We start from the raw sequence: 21,158 nt of genomic DNA, 5'->3' as shown, positions 1-21,158 counted from the left end.
TGTGTGTGTGTTTTAAATATGTGCTGACTATCAGGACACAAGCTGAATGTTTTCCCCTTGGAGGCAAATGTGAATCAGAGTAAGGCATTCAACGCCTCTGAACTCTGGTGCATGATCTTTTTAAATTGTGGAGACTGGGGAGCATGAAACTAGAAGCCAAAAACCGCCTAGCTGTGTGAACTAGGACCCTCTGGTTAACACCTCTGCTGGTCATTCCTTCCATGTGTGAAACGAGACTCTTCCCTCCCCCTTGCCCTCCTGCACAAATTCATATTAAGAATAAAATTAAATAATAGGTGCCACAGATTTATTTTTAAATGTAAGTGCCCATCATGATACAACTTTAGACAGTTAAACCGGTGGACTTTACACAAAGCCTACAAGGCAGAACTAAGCGATACAAATGCCCCTTTTAGCTTTTGTCTGGAGGAGAACATCATGTTTCTTCCTAGCAGTTTTCCTTTCTCCTTTTCTTCAAGTCGCAATTGATTTAAGGCCAGGAAAAAGCCTTGACTGATTATTTCTTAATGGTATTGCTCTTGGGAAACCACAGGTACATAGGACAGTTTAATCCCAGAAAATTTGGCAAACCACCCCGTCAACAGAGCAGGAAAGTGCCACAAAATGAGGGCACATTTCAAAAGACTTCTTGGTGAGCCAACTTTACAAATGGTTCCTTGTGCTTGAGAAGCAAACAGAGAACTCTGGAAACAGTCTGTTTGCAGGATCTTTTTAATATTAGGGAAATTGGTGACCAGGCTTAGTTACAAAATAGTTTTTGAAAGGTATCTCTATTTTTCAAGATAGGCAAGCGCAAGACTCTTTTCAGTGGGTGCTGTGATTGAGTTGACCTGTGATTTCCATGCAGAAAGAAACAGCTAACATGTCGCTCACCTTCCTGCTTCAACAGTTACAGATCAGTACACCCGGAAGCCAGGGGGCACCTCAGCGAAGCCCTGACTGAGGACACGGGAGTCGGGACTAGTGTGGCAGGAAGCCCTCTCCCACTGACCACGGGAAATGAAAGCCTGGACCTCAGCATCATCAGGCACCTCCAGTACTGCACCCAGCTCGTCCAGGTAGGACTGGTGACGGCACTGGGTTTTTAGAGCCCAGGTTGTTGATGCACCAAGAATGAATGTGTGCTTCCTTTTTTGAGTTTTCCCAGGAAAATGAGAATTCAGGAATAAGAGAACCATCCTGCTTTGATTTGACCCAACTCAGAAACTCTGAAAGGCATGGCCATGCTCCCTCAATCCTGGGTTTTCTATCTTAAAACCTAGATCTCCAGACTTTAACAGGTAGTAGGTGACATATAATGTGCTCTTGCTTTCAAATCATTTGATAATAGGTGAGAGTAATGTGATTTTTTTTTAGGTGAGGAATTTACATTCTGCCATCTACAAATGGACTTTGAAAGCCACTATTATTGAACATATGTTAATATGAACCCATCACATGAGCTAGTTTTCTACCACCTGGACAGCTAAAGGCAAAATGCTCCAGAACATAAGCACAGTTTCCCAGATCTTGAATAAGTACTTATTAGCAACAAGAAAGAACATTTTACAGGTATTATCCTCCTCACCAGTTCGCCTTCATTCTGCGACACCCTGGGGCTCACTTTTCTTCTCATTTCAGGCCTGTTTATCACTTAAGATTTTGCCACAGCAGAGCAACTATTTTGACATTCTTTTGTTGCAGGGAGAGTTTCAGCTGTCTTGAACAAAGCATTTTCCCCCAAGCAGCTATTGGTACTTGAATGCTTCCTCCTCACCTGGTGGCTTGTCTTCTCCCAATCTTGTTCTTCTCCCGCTTGCTTGGATGTGTGGGGAATAGGAAAAGAATGTGAAAGCAAATGTATAATGGTTTCAGGGGGGTGGGCCAGGCAAGAAGAGGAGGAATCGAGCTTTTAAGAGCACATGGCCACTGGAAGACCAGAGGCAGGGTGAGGAGGAAGGACCCCAGGGAGGCCGGGAGTGGGTTAATGTTGCTTTTTTAGTAACACATTTGTGATGAGATGTAGAAGAATCTGTTTCTCCTCCATGAATGTAGACCCTCAAAGCAGCCTCAGACACCTCACGTGCTCTGGGAAACTGGTTGGCAGTTATGACTCTTGCACTAGGTTGGCCAACACCCCAGCAGATTCTTCTGTTGAGCGTTGAATTTTCAAGCCAGGTGCTGACAACAAATCTGGCAGAAGGTGAAATTTTTTTTTTCTGACCAAAATGGACAAGGATCGTCGCTGACTTATAGCTATCCTCTATTCACCAAGCATTGGAATGAGATGGTTTTCACAGCTCTTTGTCCTTGGTGAGCCCGAGACTGTGCTGAGCAAACTCCCCGTTCACCTTTTAGGCGTAAAGTCATTACTTTGTGAGGCATGGGAGAATTCTCTTCCATGAAGGGATGAATGTTTTCTCTCAAAGAATAATTGGCATGCAATAGTCAGTGCAGTGTTTCTCTCGATAATAAGGCCTTGGTTATAACACTTCAACTCTTCTGTGGAGAAAATCAACACTAGAAAAACAAGAAGGGAGTTCCTCTCTACGTGGTACATGAGATACTGCCCAATTCATGAATCGTTTAGTAAAGCCAATTAGATCTTTAAAATTTAAAAAAAGGTAAAGAATTTGTAGAGACGTGGATAGACCTAGAGATGGTCATACAGAGTGAAGTAAGTCAGAAAGAGAAAAACAAATATCGTATATTAACGCCTACATGTGGAATCCAGAAAAATGGTACAGATGAACCGGTTTGCAAGGCAGAAATAGAGACGCAGATGTAGAGAACAAAAGTATGGACACCAAGTGGGGAAAGGAGGGGTGGGATGAATTGGGAGATTGGGATTGACATATATACACTGACGTGTATAAAATAGATAACTAATGAGAACCTGCTGTATAGCACAGGGACCTCCGCTGTACAGTAGAAACAAACACAACATTGTAAAACAACTATACCCCAATAAAAATAAAGAAAGAAAGGAAAAAAAAAAGAAAAACAAAAGAGGTAGACCTAAAGATATAGAATAAAAGAGTAAGGGTTAGAAGCTTGATTTCTAATTCACACCCACTCCTGAATCAGTGAGTTTACTTATTCATTTGGTATATAATTGCAAAGAGATAAAAATGGGCAGTGCGTAAGAATCATAATAGCTATAATTATGTTTAAAATAAAGAAAGCAGTTATTTTCTACCGTATTTATTTACATGAAAGGCATTAGTACATAATTGCTGCGCTTGACTTTTTTTTTTTTTTTTAATAAATTTATTTATTTATTTATGGCTGTGTTGAGTCTTCGTTTCTGTGCGAGGGCTCTCTCCAGTTGCGGCGAGCGGTGGCCACTCTTCATCGCGGTGCGCGGGCCTCTCACTGTCGAGGCCTCTCTTGTTGCGGAGCACAGGCTCCAGACGCGCAGGCTCAGCAGCTGTGGCTCACGGGCCTAGTTGCTCCACGGCATGTGGGATCTTCCCGGACCGGGGCACGAACCCGTGTCCCCTGCATCGGCAGGCAGATTCTCAACCACTGCGCCACTAGGGAAGCCCTGCGCTTGACTTTTGAATTTGAAAAATTCTCTTTACCTTAGAGTCCAAATGCTTTAGACCATACAGGATGGTGGTACAGGTCTGCATGCTGCAGCCATGCCTACCAAGTGAAGGGGACAGGTTTCTGAGAGACACAGAAAGGACTAGAACCTTCAGGCAGCAACTGACTTCTGTCCTTTCCCCTCTCAAGCCCTTCCTTATTCTTGTGATCTGCACACAAGTGAAATCACTTGCTATTTATGTGCCCTTGAGCACGTTACTTGACCTCTCTGTGCCTCAGTTTCCTCATCAGTAAAATGGAAAATCGAAAGTTCCCACCTCATTGGATTGTTGTGCAAAATAACACAAACTAATACATGTATAAGGCTCAGACCAGTGCCTGGTACATAGTAAGCACTTGTTAACTATAGTGAGATAGCTTTGATTGTAATTAGGATTATTCTACAGCACGCTCTTAATTCTCAGCTTGAAAACAAGGAAATAAATCAGGCTGTGAAAAATTACTACGCTTTTAAAAAAAAATCTTTTTTCTGTTTCCATACCGGAGGGCAACCTAAATATGCCCTTCAAGTTTCAGAGAGGATTTTTAGGTTGACAGTACATACAAGAAAGGTAAATTTATAATAACCTTGCAACCCTACTACTGAGAAAATTCAGGAATTTACACAGGCATGAAAAAAGTTGAAAGCAACAAAAACATGTCTGATTTCAGGAGATGTTGTAACCGGCCTGGAATGAGGAACATTTTCAAACTGGAAGAGAAACGTGTATGAGTTTAACATCCCCACTTCATTCAAAAGGACAAGGTTGAGTGGGGAAAGCTCTGTTGACAACAACGTAATTGACACGGTGGTTTTGTTTGTTTTATCAGCAAATTGTTTTCTCAAGCAAAACCCCATTTGTGGCCAGAAACCTCTTAGAGAAGCTTTCTAGGCAAATCCAAGTGATGGAGAAGCTCTCAGCCATCAGTGATGAGAACATAGGAAACATCAGTTCTGTCATCGAAGGTGAGCACCTGCAGTTACGCTGCCATTCTTGTAAATGTGACCCCATGAGCCCCCTCCCCTGCCTGCATCTATTCATGGCTTTCTTAGGATGGCAGAGAAGCGCTTTTGGGCTGTAGAGGAAGGTCTCCACACTGGTGTGGTCGTAATTAACACCATGCTTCAGCCTTCGGAGTCAAAGCAGCAGACGCCTAGCTTTTTCTAGAGGGGCCTCCACCTCCAGAAGGCAGACTCTAGTGTACACACAGAACCAGCATCCACCTCCCAGGCGGTTTCACAGACTTGTTCGCCTGGTGTGGTTCCATTTGGGGCAGGTAATTAAGATTGTGCTTGCACCACAGAGCTGGCTGAGACAGCTCCCATAGTGGTTGACTGTCAAGGCAAGGTGCTCTCAAACCCTACTGGGAAAGGTAGAAAAACGAGAAGTCGAAGGCCTTCAGGAGCATCCCTGGTTCAGAGAGCTTTAGGTAGAGAACTTGACCCAGGAAAGATGCCTTTGAATCTGTGTGGTCTGGCTACAGGGCTGTTTCCTAAAGACAAGAATCTGTATCGTTTTTCACATCAGACAGTCTGTGGAAATAGTGGAAAACTAGGATCTTCTGGATTATCTCCGATTAAGCTTAAAACACCCTGTAGGTTCTTTCTATACATTTCTGCCTCCTGCTTCCGGTCCTCCCAGGAGCAGGTGACCTTGGCAGCTCCCTGAGAGATGTGAAAAGGGGCAGGACATTCAGACTCCTGTCCGTTCCTCCCCCAGGCCCCTCTGCATGATCACAGCCACATGAGTGAAATGCTGACCGTGGCATATGGCGCTTCAATCATTTCAGTCAGAGAGCCGCCTGGGCAGGGTGGAAAAACTCCTTCAGTCATCCTCTGCTCTGTTGCACCCCCTGCAGAAAAGTCTCCTGAGGTTTGAGTCTCTGATCCTGTACGTTTTTTGCTGTTAAGTTATAGGAGATGAGATGATTGGACCTTCTCCCAAGGGTAGACCTGCTGTTTTCTATCACCTAAAGCAAATAGCTTTGCTTTTGCTGCATTTTCTTTGCTGCCCAGGCTGGATGAGATCCTCATCTCAACTTCTTTGCCCTCGGGACACCTGCCAACGACAGAGGAATCCTGTAGTTCTGATTAAAAAACAGTCTTTAAAAAAAAAAGGAAGGCCCTTGGTGATGCCTGCCCCATCCTCACCCAGGTCCATCTCGTCATCTATTTCTTCAAAACATGTATCATGGGATGGGGGGTTGCTCTTCTATTCCAGCCATACCGGAATTTCACAAAAAGCTGTCTTTGCTGTCATTCTGGACCAAGTGCTGCAGCCCGGCTGGGGTCTACCACAGCTCAGCAGACAGAGTGATTAAGCAGCTAGAAGCCAGCTTTGCCAGAACTGTCAACAGAGACTATCCCGGACTCGCAGACCCAGGTACAGGGCAGCAGGAGCAAGGGAAACATTTCTGTCGTTTGTTTTGAGAGTGAGTGCTAGAGAGGTTCCCTCAACACTTTCCCCGCAGCGAGCCCTGAGAAAGGGCTTACCCTCCAGAGAAAACATCACCTACTCAGTAAAATCGGAGAAAAGAAAGACACTGAACATGTTTTCATTCTGAATATCAGCAGTGACTTTGAAAATGACTATATGTCTGTGTTGCTACTGAAGTACGTATCCTTTTTTCATTAAAATGTCAGCAATACAGGAGTGTCAAATGGCATAACCACTTGGGAAAAACTGTTCAGCTGTGTCTATGAAAACTAAATATGTATCCTCCTACCCTGTGATCCAGCAATTCCACTCCTAAATGTGTCAAGAGAAATACGTGCTTATGCTCATTTTTTAATAGCAGCTTTATTCACAAGAGCCAGAAATTAGAAACAAGTCAAATGCCCATCAACAAGAACATGGATAAATTGTAATATAGTCATACAATAGGGTATTACATAGCAGTTTTCAAAAAGAATAAATTACTGCTACAAGCAGCAATTTGGATGAATCTCACAGATATTTTTTGAGCAAAAGGAGCTAGATACAAAAAGTACATACTATATAGTTCCATTTATATGAAGTTCAAGAACAGATGAAGCTAATATATTGATAGAAATTTGATTATTAGTTGCCTGTGGTGGGGATAGGTGGGTAACTATAGACTGGAAAGGGGCACAAGAAAACCTAATGGAGTCCTAGCAGTGTTCTGTATCTTGATCCAAATGACAAGCTATACAGGTGTATAGATATGCAAAAATCATCTGGCTGTACACTGATTTCACTTTACAGACTTCACTCTGTTGTGTACCACAATAGAAAGATGAATGAATGAATGAATAAATGATTGATCATGTTTCTTAAAAGCTGCTCCGTATCTTCCCCTTCCAAATAGTGTTTCGCACACTGGTGTCCCAAATCCTGGACCGGGCTGAGCCCCTGCTTACCTCCAGCCTCTCCTCCGAAGTCATCACTGTTTTCCAGTATTACAGTTACTTTACGAGCCACGGTGTGAGTGACCTAGAGAGTTATCTGAACCAGCTGGCCAAGCAAGGTGGGACGCGTTCTTTGGTCACACTGTGTGGGGCTCAGTTTGGAATGATCCCTGGTCTTTCTAATCATAGTTTTTAGTGATGGTAATTTTTTTTCCCCCCAAGTCAACAGATTCGCCTTTTAAATGACTTCTGGACCTTTAACATTAGTAAGCCCCTTGGCAATGAACCAGGGATTTGCTAAGCACATGCCACTCATCCAGCAGGGGTGTACCATTAACAGGAAGCTGGTAAATGATTTAAGACTGCTGTAATTTCTTTCCCTCATTAATGTATTTGCCACTTGTAGGATCAAGCCCACAGGCAGTGCTATTTTATGTTGCCCTTTTTGGTGGCGCTTTCATAATACTAAGCAGAAGTGAGGTTCAGAAGAAGGCCAGTGGGGTGACAGATTGGGAAGGGAAAGGAGGAGGAAAAGATGAAAAACCAAATCTAAGGCTTCACATCCAGGGATTGAAGAGAACAGGCACCAACGCAGAGGTGCGGCAATGAAGCTCCTTATTGCCTTCTCATGTGGCCCTTCGAATATAAGAAATAAAATCAGTATCTGCAGTGAGTGAAAACCTCTTTGGGAGTGGAGCCAGGCAGTAAGGGGCTGGTTTCTGGTTCCCAAGTTTGTGCTCTATTTCTCCACCCACGCTTGACAATGGGGCAATGGAGGCGGGGAGGGGAGGGAGTGAGGGGTGTTCTTGGGAGTAGACAGGTTGGCACAGCGCTAGTGGCAGAAACACTTCTGGCCCTGACCCAGACCCGGGCTCAGCCCTTCTCTTTCCAGAACATTAAACCCTGCGGCACCATGTTCAGCACGGTGATTGGCATCACAGGGAGAAGAAGAAAATCTCCATCCACCCAGGGCCACTCCAGCCTGAGCACGGGCGTCTGTGCTTAGCTCCCACTCCCCACCCCCGAATAGCCATGCTAGCCCAGAGTGCCAGAGAGGGCAAGCCTGGGCAGGAGACGCCTCTGATGGAAACTGAATAATATAGAAATTTACTCAGAAAATTGACTTTTTTTTAGAAAATCGATTTAGATTGTGACAAATTTAGAATCAAGAAATGAAGAGCATAACAGAGTGAGACCCTGGGGTCCTAAAACCGTATCCCCTTCCTCCTGTTACACAGCCCTGGAGAATGACCATGGGAAGAACTCTAAGCCTTTGCTTATCTTTTTTTCCCCTTTCTTTATACAAAGAAAAGCCCTTCATTATACAAAAAAAAAAAAAAATTTAGAAAACATGGAGAAGTATGAAGGAAGAGATTCAAATCACCTATTCTCCTATTTTTAAAATATAATGTGTTTTTCAGTTGATTGTGCGCTGGTTTTAAATTTCAAAATTGTGATTACTCATTATAGAATATTATATCCTGGTTTTTTAATTTGACATTATATCCCATGTTATTAATTCTTTGAAACATTTTTTAGTTTTGTAATATCCCTGCATTTAGATGCATACTAATATATTTGATGATTGTTGAATGTTTAGGTTGTTTTCTGTTACTTATTTAGCTGTTATACATAATATTATCTGGAGACTTTTTACTAGAGTGTTTATTTATAAAACAGTGAAGTTACCAGAACAACCACAACAGGAGAAATAGGAAATTAAAGCAAAAAAATCTTGATCATTCACAAATTTGTTCATATGTAGAGGATGTGGCTCTATCAGTGGAATGTGAATTTTAGGTTATATTTTCCCATCTGCATGGACCAGATACACTCTTATCCTAATGTTTTTGTGGCTAATGGATGCCCATGCTGGATGTCTAGTTAAGGATTAGAGTACATAGAGCATGATCAATTTGTCCAAATGGAACTCAGAATCCTATTTTTTATCATATTGTCCCCATATTCCAACCAACTGGATTTTTCCATCAGGGTCCAGTTTCCTGAGTGCAGACAGAGAGAAGGCTGAGTCAGGGGTCATTCAGGGTCAGGGTTTTGCCAGGCAAGTATGACTGAAATACAGGCGGCTGGGGACTTCCCTGGCGGTCCAGTGGTTAAGACTTCACCTTTCAATGCAGGGGGTGCGGATTCAATCCCTGGTTGGGGAGCTGAGATCCCACATGCCTCACAGCCAAAAAACCAAACATAAAACAGAAGCAATATTGTAACAAATTCAATGAAGACTTTAAAAATAAAAAGACAGTAAAAAAAAGAACACAGTAAAAACTGTTTACTTGTATTTTCTTCACTGTTGTTTGTGCAGGTGACTGTTTAATTCATCTCTAAGTTATTATAGTAGCCATTATGAGGTGGAAATCCACTTTCACTTTTTTCTCATATGATTCTTCATTTGCCTTGATATAGCTATTTGAATAATCTGTCCTTTTCTCACTGATTGGAAACATCGCCTTTCTAATATGCTAATTTTCATATATCCTTGGGTCTGTTATTATGTATATCCTTGAGTCTTATTTATATTTTTAATGAGCATGTTCCTTTACTGTCAGAAGGTGACCTCTGTTTTCTTCTCACTCTCCAGTTTCCATGGTTCAGACTCTGCAGTCACTGAGAGATGAAAAACTGCTTCAGGCCATGAGTGACCTTGCACCCAGCAGCCTCCCGGCCCAGCAGGAAATACTCGGGACTCTGGCTCTGCTCTTAACCGGGGATGACAGTGGAGTTAGTGAGGCTGTGATGCTTTACTTGGCAGCAGCCTCCAGAAACGAGCATTTCAGGGAAAAGGTAGGGCATGAAATGATGGACATCAAGGCAGAAGCTTGTTTAATTTTATGCCATTTACTATTAATAGTTTGTCATCTTTTCCTTTATAAAAATAATTTTCTTTCACTTATTAATAATATATATTCTGTAAAATGATTTAAACTACAAAAATATACTGAAAATAGTTACGTACCTGTAGGTCCAGCCCCCGTAGAAAACTGTTAATAACTTAGTGTACATTCCTTCAGATTTTTTCTATTATATCCATGCTAACATGGATAATTATTTTTTTCTTAAATGAGATCACACTATTCTGTTGTGCAACTGATTTTTTAAATGTAATATATCATGGTTATTTTCTTTCCATGGCAGAACGTATCGATCTACTTCATTGTATTTGATGGATAAATGGCATCTCAGTATATGAATAACCCATTATTTTCTTATTCCATATTGATGAGCATTTGTGTAGTTTCCAACTCTGAAAAATATTATGATGAACATACATATATATGTTCACGCACATGCATTTCTTATGAGTAGTTTGGAGTTAAGTCATCAAACTATTGGGTCAAACAGCTAGAATATTTTTAATTTGAAAAGCCATCACTCCTGATGCTAGGGAAGAGGCAGTTTACCTCTCTCGGCTTTAATTCAACAGTCATCCAGGTATAATAAACATCTGAAATTCAAGCACATTGGGGTCCAGTACAAGCAAGGGCCTCAGTCCTCTCGGAGCCCTTTACAACTTGAACAGTCATTCTAAAAATCAATTCATGTCAACCTTCAGATCAGCTCAAGAAAATCAAACTTGGTCCTTCTTGTCCTTGGGGAGGTCGATGTTGAACTCTGAGAAGAGTTTGCTTAACTTTTCTAAGGCATTACATAAGCTAGCATGTGGTGGGATGTACTCACAGGAAGATATTCCATTCTAATGCCATTTTGGCCCAAGAGCATGAACTTCATATTGTTCTTTCCTACAAAGTTCTGATCTTTTGGTAGAATTTGCTCAAAACTCTCTTCTATGGGCCAAATACCATCACCCCCACTGAAAGAGCAAGACACGAGAGGCCATATATTATGTGATTCCGGTCATAGAATACAAGGCATGATGAATTGAGTAAAGAGACAGCTCTTTTTTTTTTTTTTTTTTTTTAATTTTTTTTTTAAATTAATTAATTTATTTTTGGCTGTGTTGGGTCTTCGTTTCTGTGCGAGGGCTTTCTCCGGTTGCGGCGAGCGGGGGCCACTCTTCATCGCGGTGCGCTGGCCTCTCACTGTCGCGGCCTCTCCTGTTGCAGAGCACAGGCTCCAGACGCGCAGGCTCAGTAGTTGTGGCTCCCGGGCTTAGTTGCTCCAGGGCATGTGGGATCTTCCCAGACCAGGGCTCGAACCCGTGTCCCCTGCATTGGCAGGCAGATTCTTAACCACTGCGCCACCAGGGAAGCCCCAGACAGCTCTTTTAATAAACATGAATTTTAATGGATTTTTTTTTTTGTTCTGAAGGTAGTGCAAAATGTCTTGTTTTATCTGTAGCTTATCTCAGGGAGTAAAAATGATATATACATCTAAAACTACAAACAAATCAAAGTGTCTTCACAGAGTCCTTTCTTCTTTTTCAGGCCCTGCTCTATTACTGTGAAGCCCTAACAAAGACTGACCTCTGGCTCCAGAAGGGAGCTTGCCTGGCCCTGAAAAGCCTGAAGGTAAGGCTCAGCCTCAGAGCCCCTGGCAGGTCAGCTTTGAGCTGACTTTGGCTTGGAGACTAAGCCAGGTGCATAGAACAGCTTTCTTTCTGTATTTGGAAGTACCTGCTTTAGCAGCATTTCTCCTCTCCTTTACACTGTATATTAGTTCGGGAGTCCTTTTTGTCTTTTTCTTTAACTGAAGTAGAGTTGATTTACAATGTTGTGTCAATCTCTGCTGTACAGCAAAGTGACTCAGTTTTATACACATATACATTCTTTTTAAAATATTCTTTTCCATTATGGTTTATCCCAGGAGATTGGATATAGTTCCCTGGGCTATACAGTAGGACCTTGTTGTTTATCCATTCTAAACTTAATAGTTTGCATCTACCAACCCCAAATTTAGTACCTAAATGTAACTTAGTTTTGTTAAAGTCAATACGTTTCAGACAACAATTCCATTTCTCAATAGCCCACAGGAATCAGTTTGCCTCAGAATGACTGTTAGAAAAGTATCCCCCAGGGCTTCCCTGGTGGCACAGTGGTTGAGAATCCGCCTGCCAATGCAGGGGACACGGGTTCAAGCCCTGGTCCTGGAAGATCCCACATGCTGCAGAGCAACTTAGCCTGTGTGCCACAACTACTGAGCCTGCACTCTAGAACCCGTGAGCCACAACTAGTGAGCCCGCATGCCGCAACTACTGAAGCCCGTGCACCTAGAGCCCGTGCTCCGCAACAAGAGAAGCCACCGCAATGAGAAGCCCACGCAGTGCAACGAAGAGTAGCCCCCGCTCGCCGCAACTAGAGAAAGCCCGTGTGCAGCAACGAAGACCCAACACAGCCAAAAATAAATAAATAAATTTAAAAAAAAAAAGAAAAGAAAAGTATCTCCCATCCCAAAAAAGAGATGACATGCTGATTTCATCAGTTTTTCTTGTGTACAAAAAAATAGCAGGGACAAATAAAATTGGCAAAGAAGTAGTAAAATCCAGTGTGCCAATAAACTCCCAAATCCTTCCCAGAGAACTCTTTTTTACTAAGCAGCTCATCAATCTTAATTGTGTCAGAGGGAGGTGTAAATGAAAAAAGGGCTGAGAATTGCCAACACTAAAGAGCTTGCCTTTCAGTAGTCAAGATTTAATGTTTGACCGACCTTAATCACAAAATATAAGATTAATCATCCTTGAGAAAAGAATGAAAAGGCCACACCTTAAAATTTGCTGAACTCTTGGGTTGGTGCAAGGACCTGCAGGCCTGATGGAACATGAAGGAAGGGATTAACACCTCAAAAGAAAAAGTTAATGACCTGTGAAGAAAAACAGCTCTGGGAAAATTTGCCTTCCTTGTCACTTGGTCACAGAACCACGTTGAGGTGGCCAAAAAAAGCCCACAGTGGTTGCTGTGTACTTGGGCGCTCTCCTGATACACAGTGACAGGTCGGTGATGACAGCTCTGATGTAGAGGTAACATAAATTAAGACATGAGGATAAGTGATCTGCACCAGCTTTTGTGGGTTTACGTGCTGTGAAGCTTACCATAAAAGCTGCAGTTTTAGGACTTCCCTGGTGGCCCAGTGGTTAAGAATCGACCTGCCAATGCAGGGGACACGGGTTCGAGCCCTGGTCCGGGAGGATCCCACATGCCGCAGAGTAACTAAGCCTGTGCGCCACAACTACTGAGCTCACGTGCCACAACTACTGAGCCCACGCACCTAGAGCCCATGCTCCTCAACAAGAGAAACCACCACAGTGAGAAGCCCGCGCACCGCAACGAAGAGCAGCCCCCGCTCGCCACAACTAGAGAAAGCCCGTGCACAGTAACAAAGACCCAACACAGCCATAAAAAATAAATAAATAAATAAATCTATTAAAAAAAAAAAGCTACAGTTTTAAAGTCTAGCGTATCCAGAGTCTGGGAGCACCAATTCTTCTCCTTTACCTTTTTCTCCTAGAGGATAGGATCCTTTGTGCTGACTAAAAGACCTCTTTCTAAATCATCTGCAGCCCCATAGCTCCTGAAAGGGGCTCCATGCAGCATGATGTGAAAAACAGTGCAGACTCAACCAATCAACTCTTGTTAACTTGTCAGGGAAAAAAAACTTTTTAAAATTAATGATGGCAAACAGACAGCCGACATTTTTCTTTCCTATTATCAAAATGAAAACAAGCTTGAGAGGTCAAGGTCCTCAAATCCAGTGGCCCTCCAATTTTAGGTTCCCCATCTGTCTTACTGGGCTAAAATAACCCATAGTCTACCCATGCAGCTACCATTTCATAAGCCTACCTTTCTTCCAGAAAAGAAAACGGTAATTTGTTACCCAATATCGACTCCTCAAAATGACAGGAAGAGCATTTTATTTCGTAGCAGGCTCTCTTTCGTCTACCTGCCTTCAATACTGATGTTTGTAGAGACACCTGCTGGGCCCTCTTCTCCCTCTGAGTCCTCCCTGGGGAAACATGAACGCCTACGTTTTCCATCATCATCTCTATGCTAATAATTCCTCATATTTCCAGTCCAGGGCTTCCCTTTCCATCTCTGATCAGCTTGCTCTTAGGTATCTCCCCTAGGAAGTCACCTCAAACTCCACCCATCTCACCCCCACCTCTAGTCTCTGGTATCTTAGTGGATTGTACAACCGTCTCTCAGTAGCTCAGGCCAGAAACCTAGGAGCCATCAGTGACCCCGCACTCCCCCTCATTCTCCGCATCCAACCAGCCTCCTCATCCTGCGGATCCTAGCTCCTTAGTAGCCGGAATTTGTCCACTCTTTATCCCCAGTCTATTCACCTGGATTCGAGCTACCTTCCCACTCGTCTCTCTGCCTCCCTGCAGTCCATCCTCTCCACTGCAGTTAGAAAGCTCAGAATAAAAGACAACTCCTTCTTAAAACTCTTACATGGCTTTCCATGATCTTAGAATGATGTCCAAAATCTTTAATGTGGCTTATAAGCCTCCCCTCGATTTGGACCCTGTAACAAGCTAGTCCCCTTACCTAGAATGTATTTCCTTCTCCACACCCCCAAGCACTACACATACACACACACACGTACACACACACACACACACACACACACACACACACCCCTACCATGTGCCCAAACTTGACTAACTCCTCTAAGATATCCCTTCCTCCAGGAAGACTTCCCTGATCAGACCAGGCTGCATTTCCCAGTCGTGTTCTGCCCTGCCACCCTGCCTCAGCCTATCATTCATCACAATAATTAGTTTACTTGTTTCACGGTCTGTCTTTCCACCAGACTGTAAACTCCTGAGGGCCAGGCCCATGTCATGTTCCTGGCTTGAGTCTCCCAGACCCTGTGAACTGCCTGGTTCACAGAGTGCTCAGTAAATGTTTGTGGAAAAAACAAAGAGAAGAATTCCCATCCTTGATCTTTATTCCCCTCCTCTATTTTAGTATACACACTAAAATTAGGAATTCTTACATTAGAGCTGTTTTGGAGGGAATGAGATACAGTAGAAAGAACTAAGAGAATTGGATTCTATTCTGGAAAAGCAGGCTGGTCCCTTCACTTCTCTAGGCCTGGAGTCCCCTGTGAAATAGGAACTTAGCTGATCATCAGAGCTCCCACAAGTACAAATCCTGGGCTCCAACCCAGGAAGTTCTAATATAGTGTGTCTGGCGTGGCACCCAGGAATCTGTACTTTTACAAGAGCTCCCTAAGTCATCTTGATACTCAACTAGGTTTGGGAAGCCCTGGGGTTTTTAAGGTCCCTACCAGCTACGAAACGCTAAGTCTCATGTAATCCCACACATAAATGTCAGAACACTATTTTAACTATTTTCTCCTTGTAGGCTACTGAAAGCATTAAAATGCTGGTGACATTGTGTCAGTCTGATACTGAAGAAATCAGAAATGTGGCCTCAGAAACTCTCTTATCTCTTGGTGAGTTGTTTGTTGTTTTTTTACATGATTGTTTATTTCTGACACCCTCAAAGGGAATGGTAAGGAAGAGCTTCATGTGCCTTGTTTTAGCAATTTTTCCCCTATAGGCTATCGGCTCACACTTACACACACACACACACACACACACACACACACACACACATACAGTATGACTGATCAATTTCCATCTCACCCCAGCTCCTCGTTCTAACTATCTGGATGTTGAGGGAGAAGTTTGCTCTCTGGAGCCTTTCTAGCTGGTTTCACAGTCTGGGCACTATTTGGAATCAAGAACATAGAAATCAAACTATCAAGCAGAGGTCAGAGTCAGGAATCCAGGTTGGATTGCCAGGTCGGGGTTGGCACTACCTGGAGGACAGTGATGGGTTCCCCAGAATGCCATGATCCCCCACGTACCACAGCGTCCCCCAGACTCTCAGGTTAACCTCTGATTGCCCTGCAGGCCTATTGCCCCCGAGCCCCAACACCAAAGAAAGGAAATGAAGTATTTTATTTTTTTCTGGAATATCCAAATAACCCTTCTCCTTCCCTTCACTCCAAGTATAAATACTATACTCCTCAAAGTCCTCAAATATAATCCGCTCAGTAATACTAGTTGGGAAAAAGCCGCTGCCCTAGTGTGACTCTAGTAGCAGCTTAAGAATGTAAGGAAGACTCTCATGGCACTTACAGTCACCGTGGCAATCACACTCATTGTTCGGTGCTCTTTCTTAGGGTTTAATAAGGCTTCATTCTGCTATTGATATATCATGCAATGGATAGAAATCTTAGCCAACATATGTGTGTTTAAAGGATAAAACAGTAATTCCTCACGGCTTGCTTTAGGCATAGAAATTATTTAATTCCCTAAAAACGTGCCCAGGGTATTATTAGTTTGAACTTCTTTTACCCTTTAGTGTCCTGAAATAACAGTGAAGGAAGGCACAGCCAGCGACGCTGCCCTCCCACTGTAACCTGGGAGGCTCATCCCTGTAGATGATCCAGATGCAGTTCAGCTGCACACACAGCCGTATCTCCAGGGCTGGTCATCACACCTGCTTCACCTTAACTCTTTACAGATGTGGCTCCCCAAAGCCCCCATAGCCCACCACGCCACCGGTTCATGATTCTCAACACTAGATGCCCATTGGAATCACCAGGGAACCTTGAAAATACACCCGTACCTGGGCTCCACTTCCAATGATTCTGCTCTTGTTGGTCTGAGCTGGGCCTCGGCACTGGGATTATTAAAAGCCTCCCAGGTTGAGAACCTCTGAACTCAATGTTATGAATTTCCTTTGACCCTAAGACAGAAATACTGGTGTATTTTTATCTCACACAGACGACTGAATTAATATAGTGAAAATAGTATTTTTGATGGGAATTGGTAAAAGATACTCTATGATAAAGGGCTGAGGGTTGTCACAGGGCATTCGAGGGGCTCCGAGCAGCCACTGTTTACCAACCAGTATGGAATTACTTCAATATTTGAACTCAGAGCTGTCCAGTAGACCCCTCTGTGACGATGGGGCTGCTCTGTATGCACCGTCCCAGACGGCAGGACGTATTCACACGTGGCAGCTGAGCAGTTCAACATGGCTATTATGCCTGAGGAATTAAAGTTTAATTTTGAGTAGTTACCATTGAAATGTAAACAGCCACCTGAGGCTGGTGGCCTCTCTGTTGGATACAGCAGTTTTCACCGTGGCTCTGGCCGTTCCAGTGCGTCCCGGCTGGACCTCAGTCTTGTTTGGAACCACACTGCCTGACACCCCAAAGCTCGAGCTCTTTCTCCTCCAACACCCTGCCTACTTCACAGGGCTGTTAAACGGACTAGCAGAGGAGCCAATGCAGATCCAAGCCCCTGAAAACTGAATCTTAGTAACAGTGAGGTGCCCTGAAACCCCGGCCCGGGTTGTGTCACTAAAGAATATTGGGTAACACGTGCCAGGCACTGTTTTGAGGGATCTACATGCATTAGCTCATTTAATCCTCCTGAGACTCTATGAGGGACAGTTAATCCCAATTTACAGAGGGGCACACTGAGGCATGCTAGGGTTGCATAACTCACCCACGACACCCAGACCCAGTCAAGCACTGCAATGGAATCCTGACCCTCTAGGTCACCTGGATGCTGTAGGTTACTGGAGGAAGACCTGAAGACCTCTAAATTGGAATCTCCCTGTGAGCAAACTAGGAACTAGCCTAGTATTATTGGGTTTTTAAGTAGCATTCATTAGCCTAGGCATCCACAGGGGTGTGTGTGAGCGGGCAGGGAGTATGGTATAAATGTGCTTAATTTAAGGGCTCTCTGTCTCTCCTCCCACTGTCGTCAACCAGAAAGGCATTGCTGTTAATGTTTTATATCCAGGGTTTTGCATAAATATTTTGTTTCAAATAAAGGGTTCTACTCCAAAGTAAGAAAAAGTTGGAAACTATTGAATTAGGGAAAAAATAGCGTTTGCCTCAGAAAAGTCAAGGCATGCAGAAACAATCAACAAAAGAATCTAAAAATTGATGGCTTTTGCTTATAGAATAGTTCACTACAAAGTTCTTTTAAATACACGCAAATCTCTACTTTTGTATCTAATGTATTACTGAAAAAGTTAAATGTACTGAAAATAAAAACAACCAAAAACAGACTTTTGGTTTATTGAAAGGCCTTTATATCCAATAAATTATACATATATAGAGGCAATATATTATAAAATCCATGATTACACTCCTTTTCTAAAACCCACTAATATCAATATATTTCCAGCATTTCAAGGAATCTTTTCTTCTGTTTTACTTCACAGTGAACTTCTGATTGAGCACAATTAATTATTTGCATCTTTGTCTCATTTGTATTAAACGTATGAAAGCCTGTTTCTTATCACTAGTTATGTGTACTTCATTTTCCCATTTTCTAATCATTTTTTCTTAAATAGGAAAAATGGAGTAAAATATTCAAATAATTTGCAAATACATGTTGGCTGTTCAAGATGGTACTGCTGATAGAACCAGCCTAGTTGTTGGCTGGCAGACAGCATCACTACATGTGTACAGGGCAAAGAATAATTTTTTAGCAGAAGTTTGAAAGCCTAAACTTGATTTTATGACAGATCATTTGGATGTACCAATACCTAATGTATAAAAGTGAAAGTTATGTAAAAGTTCAATGCACTGAAATCAAGGACTAGCCATATTGAAATCGCTAATGCACTTAAAATATAATCCATATAATTTCTCAGGAATAAATCTATTATGTGAAGTTATTGACATCAAATGCCCATAGGACGTCTACTGTGTTTCACATTCTTTTAGTCTCTGGCATTAGCTCAAAAGTTCTTGGTTGTTCTAAACATTACCTAGAAAACAACATAATTAAGAATAGCCAAAGATGACTTTTCCTCACCTAAAGTCAACCTTAGCAAAATATAGCGACCCCTACCTAAACAACTGGTATTAATTTATTATTCTGAGTGATGAATAAAAAAGTTCAAACTGGTATTCATTTTTGATGCTCTATATCCAGGAGAAGATGGGCGGCTGGCATATGAACAGTTGGACAAATTTCCTCGAGACTGTGTTAAAGTTGGAGGTCGTCATGCAAGTGAAGTTGCCACGGCCTTTTAATTACAAGTTAACTCTGCCTAACAGCTGTCTTAATAAATGGCCCTGTTAATCAAGATGGTGCTGTCACTTAGCTCGAAGTTGTTGAGGTTGTCTGGAAGTTTAACATGTTATGGGAGGAATTCAAAGTCCCCTTTTCCAGTACTTATCTGCTTTTCCTTCAGCCAACAGAATAGGGCTATGTATATTTCAGTAGATTACGTGGTTGATTGTGTCTGACAATACTTAGTAAAAGGGTCTGTCTTATCTAGTATGTATGGGATTTTAAAACAGCCATCTTTATACATTTTCGGAAATTCTTCTATAAGCTTGAAATAGTCACATGATACTTTGATAAATATCATATGCCTTGCAGTTTTTCCTCTGTTGTGTTCTCAGGGTTGAGTGGCCCCTTTAGCTACCTAATTTTACCTTAAGTGCAAAGCAAAAAAAAAGATTTCTTCAAGTAAAAGTTTGCCTGCAGAACCTGGTAAAAGGACATATTGTAAGAGTTTATATATTTTTTTAATTTCATTTTTTCAAGCCTCCACTATTTCTCTTGTTTCTTTTGTCTATCGTGAAAATTCCAAAGGCATGTTTCCATTATGGTAAAAAAGATGGGTAGATCACTAAAAACTACCTTATTAAGATTATACCCATACTCATTTTAAAAAGATACTCAAAACTTAAGCTTTTTTTTTTTTTTAAACAAGAGCCATTTTATAATGATACTTTTACAATAGAGGTATTTTGCTGCTAAGACAAATCAAACCGAGAAGTTTTCGGACAGCTGTGATTAATTCAGAAAGTTATGATGCTCCTTGAAGTAGAAGAACATAGAGGTTGGAGGAATCCTAATGGGGTGGAAGCAGAGGGTCATTAACAGTGGTCTTTTCTTCTATACAAATTACCATAAGGTTAGGAAGAAGAATGCCCTGAATGATGGTCACTGCCCCCAGAGAAATCATTCATCACTGGATAGGATCCTTTGGCCAAATAGTTAAACCAACAGCTCCCATATTGCTTCCATATCAGGATAGCAAGTCCTTTAAATAAAGTACAAGTCCATTCAGTAGCTCTTATTAAATAACTTTTCTTCCTCTTAAGCGTATACAAGGTGGGATATGCCAAGATATCAAAATAATATGTGTGAGTGTAATTTGAACTGTGGAATATCAACTGTTCTCTGAATGTGCTTATATAAAATATCATTTAGATGTCATTTTAAATATTTACATTTTAGCAAGACCTTTAAAAACAACTCTTATTTCATTTTAAAGTGAAAATTGTCAGGCTTCCTGGCAAATAAGTTCTTTCAACTGTGAAGTTATAATGTATATATATATTTGTAAATTTATAAATATTATATATATGCATATATCTTTCATTTTAAAGGTACATTGTACAGTCTATATAGTTAGTATGTATAGTCTACAGTCTCTGTTAAATGGTTGAAATGATTCTTTTTATAGAAAGTCAAATCACAAATGTTACAGAGTTGTTTGCTTTGTTTTTTGGGTTTTTTTTTTTATTTTTTGAATATTGCATGAGTACTTCCATATCTTTTGTATTCACTTCTGCATTTTATTTTTGGTTGAAGGGGGTGCTTTTAGTTTTGTGGCATTTGTATTCGTCACTCTTTCAATCATGTAAGTTAAAATAAAAATTATTTTTGAATTACTAGTCTCCTGTTCAGAGTCTGGTGTATTTTTTTCACATGCCCTTCTTGAGTTGGTATTTATACAACACACTACACCTCATTCTCAACTTGAGTTTATTCTTATCTTGAAATTCCTTTATCCATACATGAGGATGATATTTACTTCTCAGATTTGTTGTAATGCTAACTGGAGAAAAAGAGCTGCATTTCATCATATCCCTTCGTCTGGAACATATTCTTGTGCCGCCTCATTTTGTCTAAGTTGCTATTGGTATTTTGATGTCTGTGGTAGGTTAGTTATGTTTCTCGGCCTTAGAGAAGTGGCCTTCTGTAGGAGGCTCCTATGAGTCCCAGCAGTGCACTCCTCTCTTGTCACCCAAGCTGTACGCTCTGGGGCTTGCCCCTAAGAGGGCTGCGTGGGTCCTTCTTTTGTGGCAGGCTGACTATGTGGGCCTTCTGGTAGGCTTGGTTGGCCCCTAGTCTGGTGGATAGCCAGGCCCTGCCTTGTACAGATGCTGCTGGCTGCTGTTTAGTGGGGCCTGGTCACGAGGTAGCTGGTGGTGGAATCCTTGG

At 42.0% G+C, this 21,158-nt stretch overlaps 1 protein-coding gene across 3 annotated transcripts in view; it reads left to right on the top strand.

Moving 5' to 3' along the window:
- RIPOR2 (RHO family interacting cell polarization regulator 2) overlaps positions 1-20,608 on the top strand; it is a 113,271-nt gene extending 92,663 nt beyond the window's left edge. For all 3 annotated transcript variants that reach the window (XM_082413021.1, XM_082413024.1, XM_082413022.1), the window contains 8 exons: positions 911-1,079; positions 4,420-4,555; positions 5,811-5,972; positions 6,919-7,077; positions 9,558-9,760; positions 11,362-11,445; positions 15,241-15,331; positions 18,849-20,608. In XM_082413021.1, coding sequence (XP_082269147.1) covers positions 911-1,079; positions 4,420-4,555; positions 5,811-5,972; positions 6,919-7,077; positions 9,558-9,760; positions 11,362-11,445; positions 15,241-15,331; positions 18,849-18,949 — 1,105 coding nt within the window. In that variant the 3' untranslated portion in view covers positions 18,950-20,608. The remainder of the gene's footprint in view (positions 1-910; positions 1,080-4,419; positions 4,556-5,810; positions 5,973-6,918; positions 7,078-9,557; positions 9,761-11,361; positions 11,446-15,240; positions 15,332-18,848) is intronic.
- The last annotated feature ends 550 nt before the right edge of the window (positions 20,609-21,158 follow it).

This window comes from Balaenoptera physalus (assembly GCF_965194825.1).
Source record: "Balaenoptera physalus genome assembly, chromosome: 11".
Classification (NCBI taxonomy): Eukaryota; Metazoa; Chordata; class Mammalia; order Artiodactyla; family Balaenopteridae; genus Balaenoptera; species Balaenoptera physalus.
The sequence above is the reverse complement of the archived record's forward strand: the minus strand, read 5'-3'. Positions and strand labels throughout refer to the sequence as shown.